Source organism: Bos javanicus, chromosome 28 (genome assembly GCF_032452875.1).
Source record: "Bos javanicus breed banteng chromosome 28, ARS-OSU_banteng_1.0, whole genome shotgun sequence".
In the NCBI taxonomy this organism is placed as follows: domain Eukaryota; kingdom Metazoa; phylum Chordata; class Mammalia; order Artiodactyla; family Bovidae; genus Bos; species Bos javanicus.
This window is the reverse complement of record NC_083895.1, coordinates 5,103,991-5,112,656: the sequence shown is the minus strand read 5'-3', so window position 1 is coordinate 5,112,656 and position 8,666 is coordinate 5,103,991. Positions and strand designations below refer to the sequence as shown.

Below are 8,666 nucleotides of genomic sequence, written 5' to 3'. Positions count from 1 at the left end.
CGCCCGGCGGTGCTTGCTGGGACTCGCAGTCCCAGCACCGAAACGGGGCGCTCCGGCTAGGCTGAGCTGGGACTACAACTCCCAGCAGGCAGTGCTATGCCCACCCCTTCTTCGGCCCCCTTGCCACAGCCCACCTGCCCGCCGCGGGTTAAGGCTGGGAGGGCGCAGCGTGCTGCGAGGGCCGCCGCACATGCGCCTTGAGGGAAGATGGCACCTGCCGGCTGCTGCTGCGGCGGCTGCTGGGGCGGCGCTGTGGCCGCCGCGGACGCCGCCCGGAGCGTCTTGGTGCTGCTGCTGCTGGGGGTTCTGTCTGCCGGGCCAGGACCCGGCGCCTTAGCCACCGAGCACTACTCGCCGCTGTCCCTGCTCAAGCAGGAGCTGCAGCACCGGCAGCAGCAGGAGGCCCCGGCGGGCGGCGGTTGCAGCCCGCAGTCCGGGGACTGGCGGGACCAGTACTCTGCCGAGTGCGGCGGTGAGTGGGGGGCGGCGGGCGGGCGTCAGGGTTGCGGCGGAGTGCCGGCGCGGCTGGGCCGTAGGGGCTGCGGGCCTCGGCGCCGGTGCCGTCCGCCCTGGCCTCGCTGCAGCGGGCCGCGGCGTGTATCCCTGCGGGAGCCGGCTTCTCGAAATGTTGCACCAGGGCCGCTTCCCGCCGCTCGTACCCATGCAGCTGCGCGCCCTCCTCCTGAGGCCGCCTTGGGGAGGGCGGTGAATAGTGAAAAAAGCTGGCAGCATTCTCCCGAGGCCAGGGCGGGCTCTCTGCAGCCCTAGCAACTTTCCAAAGGGTGGAGGAGTAGATGGCAGGTGGCCCGTGGCAGCATCAGTCTCTGCTCCGGCCCCCTGCGGGTGCTGTGTGAGCGAGAGAAGGAGCAAAAAGGACCAGACCCGTGCCCGGAGCAGGGATGTCTGGCTCATCTTAGATCTGGAAATAAGATTTCCTGACGTCCCTATTGAGGTTTTGTATTATACATAGCCTCCGAGAATTTGATCCCTGGGAAAAAGGAGGGAACAGAAGAGTAACCTCATTTTATCTGTTCACTGACAGATGTTTAAGACTGACCTGTGATCTGTCAGGTGTCCCCAGAGAGTAAAAATAGCCCTGTGGGCTCCCATGTATGTCAGACATAGTGTGTGCGTCTTGGCACTGGGTCAGCTCATTCATTTAGGTTGGGCACTACTGGTCTCAGTAGAGGCAGGGTACGTATGTCCATTTTTTTCCCTGGTGCCTATAATGCAGGAGACCTGGGTTCAATCCCTGGGTTGGGAAGATACCCTGGAGAAGGGAATGGCTACCCACTCCAGTGTTCTTGCCTGGAGAATCCCATGAACAGATGAGCCTGGTGGGCAACAGTTGTCCATGGGGTCGCAAAGAGTCAGACACAAGTGAAGCAACTAACACTTTCACTAAGTGGGTATTTTTACCTTTCAATCCCCTCCCTTCTCCTTCCTCTTTCCTCTTGGCCTGTGTGAGTTCCCTTGAGGTTTGCTTTTGAAACGTCGGGGTCTGCTTGACTCATAGGAGCTGGCTGGTTGGTTTTATGGCCTGACAGCAGTCTAGCATTGTTTACCTAGGAAGACGATAAGTATTTTTGGTTGAGATGAAATGTCGAGATTAGCACAGTGTGATTTCCTTTCACCACAATCTGACTTCCTTGAGGGAGTCTCACTCACTGAGGGTTATGTGACTTCTGTATTTTGTAGTAGGCCGTGGCCAGTAACAGCATAAATGCACAGTGGAAAGAGAATAGCTTTTACCTCTGTCACTTTCTGTGACTCTGATCAGGTTAATTGCCTGTCTTTGCATAATTGCCTCCTCTGTAAATTGGAGACTGTTCCCTAATGACAGGGTTTCCTTTTTTTCACAAGGATGTTGTGAGGAAAATGAGAAATAGCTGTCATGCACTTTTGCAGTGCTTGCTGTGTGCCAGGTGCTGTTTTAAGAACTTTAAGTTGGTGAGGCAATTCTCTTAGCCTGTTAGAGCCCTGGTTACTATGTCATTGGATGGTAGCTCCTTTTCTAGGAGGAGAAAATGGAGGCACAGTGAAATCATCACTTTCCTGAGGGCCCACAGTTGGACAGGGAGGAGCCCAGGTAGTCAGACTCCTGACAAAATTTGTCTGAAACACTCAGTGGTTATAATTAGGAAAACACATTTGTAATATTTATAGGCATATAGAAAGTAGTGCATAAACCTTCCCTTCCTTTCCCTCCTATATTCATATGGTGCTCACTGGCTAAAGGAGACCCTGATTCTAGGCAATGAAAGAGACAAATCAGTTTAATTATGAAATCAGTTGATTTTGTTGATCTAGGTGACACATTTCATTTTGTAGCATCAGGCTTATGCCAATGGCTAAGAGTCCTCATTGGAGCCAACTCTGACTTGCATTATGCTTTTCCCCCAAATGATAAATGTCAGTTTTCAGAACCAGGGCATTTGGAAGAATCCTGTTCATCCTCCATGCCTTCACATACAGAGCCTAATGGTCTCTGCTTCAGAGGATGAACAGAGGCTTTAAGCGTTATTTAAATGTTTCTCTGTATCGCCTCCACGTAGTACTTATTTTCTCAGTCTTCCAGATAGCCTCCCCTGGGCTGACATGAATGTTCCAGTAGCAGCCGAAGTGGCTTGGCTGCTGCTGTTGTCACCTGGGAAGTAATTGCCAGGGTCAACTGCTTATGCTCTATGGGTCCCCAGGTGTTCCGGTTGGTGTTACTAGTGTTGTGTGTGACAGAAGCCCTCTCTTTTGTCATAGAAACTTGCCCAAATGTTTCTCATTTCTCCATCCTTGTCCTAGACAACCAGGTAGAAGCAAGTGAAACCTACCTTGATCCCTCTCTGTTCCAAGAAGAACAGATGTAGCAACAAATTCAGGATTTAGAGCGAGCCAGATCATAGCCTGAGGGGCTCATGCTCTGCATCAGGTTTAAGCAAGTGTCAGGATCCAGAACTAATCAGTTATTCAAAATCAAGACGTGACCTCACCAACTATTAATCATGTCACTGGACTGTCCAGCCCCAAATCAAGCCAGCCCCTTTTCAGAGGCTTTACAGTGGCTTTTCAGAAGCCTTCCCACTACTGCTAGATATAAATAACTGAGTTGATGCCTGCATGAGCCTGAATCTGCACACCTTCGGATGAGCTGTGTATGTATTCTCTAAAGACAGAAACTTCAGTGACTGTAGGGCTGAGGAGAATGGCTGGTGGGAGCTGTCGGTCTGGAGAGGACAGTGGCCGGAATCCAGGCCTCAGGGAGCAGCCTCGGGGAGCCCAGTTGCCCAGACGACAGGCTTGGATGGTCTCAGTGCCATGGGGCTCAGCCTGGCTTTCCTGTTCCCTAGCCCCCCTTCAACTTTTTCTCCTCTAGCACGTTTTTACATTTTGCAGTTTGTTTGAATAGCATGTATAGCCTCAAACTTCTGATACTCTGTTTTCCTATGGTGAAAATCATCCTACTCTTTTAAAAAATGAATGCTGTAATGTACATATTTTTTTAAATAAAAGTAAATGCTCCTCCCCTTCCTTGTTATCTTTGCCCCGTTTGTAGTTTGGAATTGTGGGAAGAAAGGAACCGAAGTTTACTCCTAATTCTTTCCTCTGGTTTTATACTTGTCAACACTGCATCCTTCTTTAACACAGTGCTTGACACTGAAGTAGGAATTATTTTTGTCTCCATTTTACATGGGGAAACTGAGGCAAAGAGAATGGTTACTCAGTAGAGAGTCAAGCCAGGGTTTGAACCTAGCCTATCTGTGAACTACTTGTCAGTAATATTTGCATATTAGTATAATTTGTGTGGGTTGCTTCAGTAGTGTCTGACTGTTTGCAACCCCATGGACTATAGCCTGGCAGTCTCCTCTGTCCATGGGATTCCCCAGGCAAGAGTACTGGAATGGGTTGCCATTTCCTTTTGCAGGGGATCTTCCCAACCCAGGGATTGAACCTGTGTCTCCTATGTCTCCTGCATGGGCAGAAGTATTCTTTACCCCTAGTGCCACCTTCTTACTAATATTATTGGTAAAGTCCTATGCCCTTTAGGTTTGTTTGTTGAGAGTTATACTCTTAGGTGGCTTGTCCTAGAATTTTATGTTTATGTATGTGCAGGATTGTTCCATTGAATCTGACATTTTGGACTGTAGAGGGGACTGGTCTGTTATTTAACTGAAAACCTGTCTGTATGCCTCCTGGATGCTCCTTAGTGTTGGAGGCGCTGGGGTCACAGCACAGTTGGCTGAGCTCCTCCCTGGAGCCTGTGTTCTGCTGGAATAAGGAATCAGCATGCACTAGGCCTGGGGAAAAGTACCTCCAGAAACAGAGTGCTGTGGGGATGCTTCTTTGAGAAGCCCTGGGAAGGCCTCTGCTAAGGTGATATGAGCAGAGACTCGGATGGAGTGAGACTTGGAGAAATCTTAAAAGTGTGTTAGTCGCTCAGTCCTGTCTGACTCTTTGTGACCCCATGAACTGTAGCCTTGCCAGGCTTCTTTTGCCTGGCATGGATTCTCCAGGCAAGAATTCTAGAGTGGGTAGCCATTCCCTTCTCCAGGGGATCTTCCAGGGATCAAATCCGGAAGATTCTTTACCATCTGAGTTATCGGAACCGCGGTATCCTTAACCTGACGCCCTGAAGTCACAGATCCGGTAAAGTAAGGTTTAGTTAAATTGTCACTTGTCCACTGATTCAAGAAATCAGGTTTTCATTTCTGCTCTTCAGCCAAAGTTAAGCTGCATCTCATTCCAGTGCGGCATTCATCTGTATTAAATATGTCTTTACGTGTTCTTTATAGAAGGTCCAGCTGTATTTTAGTTAAAACGTATGCTCTTATAGTACTTGATTCAAAAATACTTTTGTTTTCCTTATTTGAAAATGTATTAATAGAACAGTAAATTTATGTGAGCTGTTTTCTTGCTACTGTCTTCTTGAGAGTTTTTTGTCTACTCCTAGGTGAGGTGTTTTAGTCCTTGATGTCTTTATGGTCATTTTCAGATAGCCACCTTCATCCAGCTGGTGGTGTTAGCAACTGTCCATGCTTAATGCCTCAGTCAAGTCCAATAATTACTTCACAACCTGAAGTAATTTTCTTTAGTTTGTTGAAATTAATAATCCCAGATTTGAGTTCTATTTTCTCACCGTTCTTTATGGAGAACCAAATATTAGTGTCTGTCTGATTTGGGAGTTTTAACTGCCAGATAAACAAGGAAGTGGTTGTGAATGTAGCTCTGTGTTTTTGACAATCAGACAGACTTAAAGATTGTCAGTGTTTATGATCTCTCTCTTAATTGAGGAACTGGTTTTTTAAATACATGAAATTGATCTTATTGCTCACAGCCTTAAATTATGGCTGTGTCTTCAAGGTGGTAAGGAATCAATAGAGGGAAGCTTCTGTAATGAGAGCCATTTCCTCTTTTGTTCTGGCTGCGGGGAAGCTGAGAGCCAAGTTTTATGCCCAGTCATGGCAGCTGTAAGTAACCCTTTCAGCTGCAGTGTTTCCTTGACCCCTTCTTCCCTTGGCCCCGATTTTCGGTGTTATCATACACAGTTTTGTGGCTGATCTCTTCTGATCTTTTTAAAGCACACAAATAAATTTGCCGGTGTAAAGGAGTTAGCTTATTTCAAGCACAGAGGTTCAGGCTTGGAATGATGAAGAGATCCGTGTATTGTTACCTCCGCCAGCCCAGGCCACTGATCACTGGGAGGGTGAGCAGCATTTTTCAGAAAATCATCTGATTTAGGGGTGGTTCTTTGTAGTGAGCACCCAGTGAAGCTGATACCCTATGGTATCTGCATTTGTTGTTCAGTTGCTCAGTCGTGTCCAACTCTTTGTGACCCCATGAACTGCAGCTCTCCAGGCTTCCCTGTCCTTCACAATCTCCCAGAGTTTGCTCAGACTCCTGACTATTGAGTTGGTGATGACATCCAACCATCTCATCCTCTGTCGTCCCCTTCTCCTGCCTTCAGTCTTTCCCAGCATCAGGGTCTTTTCCAGTGAGTTGGCTCTTTGCATCATATGGCCAAATTATTGGAGCTTCAGCATCAGTCCTTCCAATGAATATTCAGAATTGATTTCCTTTAGGTTTAATCTCCTTGCTGTCCAAGAGCCTCTCAAGAGTGTTCTCCAGCACCACGGTTCAAAAGCATCAATTCTTCAGAGCTCAGCCTTCTTTATGGTCCAACTCTACATTCATACATTACTACTAAAAAAACCATAGCTTTGACTAGATGGACCTTTGTCTGCAAAGTATTGTCGGCAAAGTAATGTCTCTGCTTTTTAATATGCTGTTTAGGTTTGTCATTGCCTTTCTTCCAAGGAGCAAGCGTCTTTTAATTTCATGGCTACAATCACCATGGTATTTGCAAATGGTATTTCCATACTCACTAGCTTTTTCCTGTAGAGCTGTTGTCATTAAGAATTACTTTTATCTTTTACAAGTTTCTGTATGCTGGTAGATGTGTTCTGCTTTGGGTGACCTGGTGGCTCAAACAGTAAACAATCTGCCCTCATTGCTAGAGACCCGGATTCAATCCATGGGTTGGGAAGATCCCCTGGAGGAGGGCATGGCAGCCTACTTCAGTATTCTTGCCTGAAAAATCCCGTGGACAGAGGAGTGTGGCGGGCTACAGTCCATGGAGTCACAGAGTCAGACACAACTGAGTGACTTAACACTTTCACACTTTCACTTTTGGATGACAAGGGTTATTTTTTTCCCCTCTGGATGCTGGCAAAAAATACATGGCCTGGGTTTTAAAATCTAACTGCATGGAGCATGACTACGGGAAGTGGCAGAGCACTTTCTCTATAAAAACTTTTCAAAAAGTGTCTTTTACAGTGTGTAGTTACAGCTTGGCTTTTTTGCACTTGGTAAATATTTGGCTGACTGACCAACTTATACAGCATCTCCTTTTCATAATGTAGTGTTTCAAAGAGGACATCTTTTCTTTTTGTTTAAGCTTGTTATCTTGCAGACAGAATAAGTACAAAATTTATTAAAGCAGAATTTTAATACTTTTCACTTTGGGTTAATGCTTTCCAACATTTTCCATCTGCTGTCCTTTTTTTTCACTCTTTATTGAAATATGACATATGCAGAAAAATGCTTGTATCACAAGTGTAAAGCTCCCTAAGTTTTCACAAACTGAGTAATGGATGTAACCAGACAGAACCCCAAACCAATAACTGCTATCTGTTCTTAAGCGAGTTGATAGTCTTATTCTGTGTCACCCTTGTTTCACTGGGAAATACTTGCTGTAGCTTCATCTCTGATTCAGGAACTGGCACAGTGCATGGGCTCTGCTCGGGTGCCCGTGTTCTTCACATGTGTTAGGAGGTGTGCCCTCTACTTGGCGCCACTTCCGCACAGGAGACCAGTTGACTTCTCTTGTGACTTTTTTCTGCCTGTGTTTGGGATGTTCTAAGTGACACCATGTTTCCTTGTCAATAATGGTTCTACATTACTGCCTAGATCTGCTTCAGCTTCCCCAGTAGAGATGATGATGTTTGATAGTAGGTGTGGGCTTATGAACAAGTCTTCAGCTTGTAAAAGTACACCTTGAGCATCAGATGCATTTTCAGTCCAGCTTAAACTCCAGGCTAAATGATCAGCCTTTGTGGATAAGGCCCGCTGCCCTGTTGGTTGCCTGCAGCACCTGCCACGCTATTCTGTTTTTGAATTGGTGCTGCGTAATTTGCTTCCATGCTTCTTTTTCCATTCTGTGCAACTGACCAGCTCCTTTACATTCTGTACCTGTGTTAATACTTTCATGTGAGTTAATATGTGAGCTTCAATCAGATTATATTCATGTTTTGCTAAAAAGCCATTCTCTCTTTAAGATGGCTTTTGCAGATCCTTGTTCTAGAGGATTAATTATGTTGACTTTATAATCTTAATTCTCAGTGGGCAGCCTCTATTTTCAATTTGTTTTATGATAACTTACACATCTCAGGTAAGTAATCTCAGTAATTACACATTACTGATGAATAATATTAGAATAAAAGAAATATATAAATTCTTGAGAATTTCCCCAGTTACTACTTTTCCTGTTATTACAGTTTGAAAGAAAATACCACTTGGGACCCTCCAGGAAGTTAATATACAGCACCTCTGTTACCGAACCGAACTTGAGTCTGTTTGCCCATAGCACAGCAAAGCTGATCTGCTGATACTGGATTGTCATGAAGGAAAGCTCAGTGTTTATTTGCAGGGCACCAAGCCAGGAAGAATGGCAGCTTATGCTCAAAAAACCCAAACTCTCCATAAGCTTTCAGGGAAGGGTCTTAAAGGCAACCTTTGGGATGAGAGTTATAGGCTGTGGATTTTCTTCTGATTGGTTGATGGTGAGGTAATTAGGTGATGTTTTGAAAATCTTAATCATCAGCCTTCTGGTTCAGCCAGCCTGGGGCTACAGGCTTGTGGTCAGCAGGCAGTCACCATCCTCCACCTGGGTGGGCTCTCTGCTTCTGCAGAACATCTCCAAGATATGCATCAGATTGTTATGTATATCCCTTCAGGAGGAACTGGGACTTTTATTGCTGAACTATTATTTTAGCTACTTTTCTTGCTTTGAATAGACGCTTTTGAATTATGGTGCTGGAGAAGACTCTTGAGGATCCTTTGGACAGCAAGGAGATAAACCAGTCAATCCTAAAGGAAATCAGTCCTGAATATTCATT

The 8,666-nt window shown here is 45.9% G+C and overlaps 1 protein-coding gene across 8 annotated transcripts in view; it reads left to right on the top strand.

Moving 5' to 3' along the window:
- The first annotated feature begins 130 nt into the window (after window positions 1–130).
- The window catches only part of TTC13 (tetratricopeptide repeat domain 13), a 102,864-nt gene continuing 94,328 nt past the window's right edge, over window positions 131–8,666 (top strand). For 3 of the 8 annotated variants that reach the window (XM_061404807.1, XM_061404806.1, XM_061404805.1), the window contains exon 1: window positions 143–472. In XM_061404807.1, the coding sequence (XP_061260791.1) occupies window positions 208–472 (265 nt within the window). In that variant the 5' untranslated portion in view covers window positions 143–207. Of the gene's footprint in view, window positions 473–8,666 lie in introns of all 8 variants that reach the window. The other 5 variants (XM_061404802.1, XM_061404804.1, XM_061404803.1 and 2 more) reach the window with 4 other exon arrangements.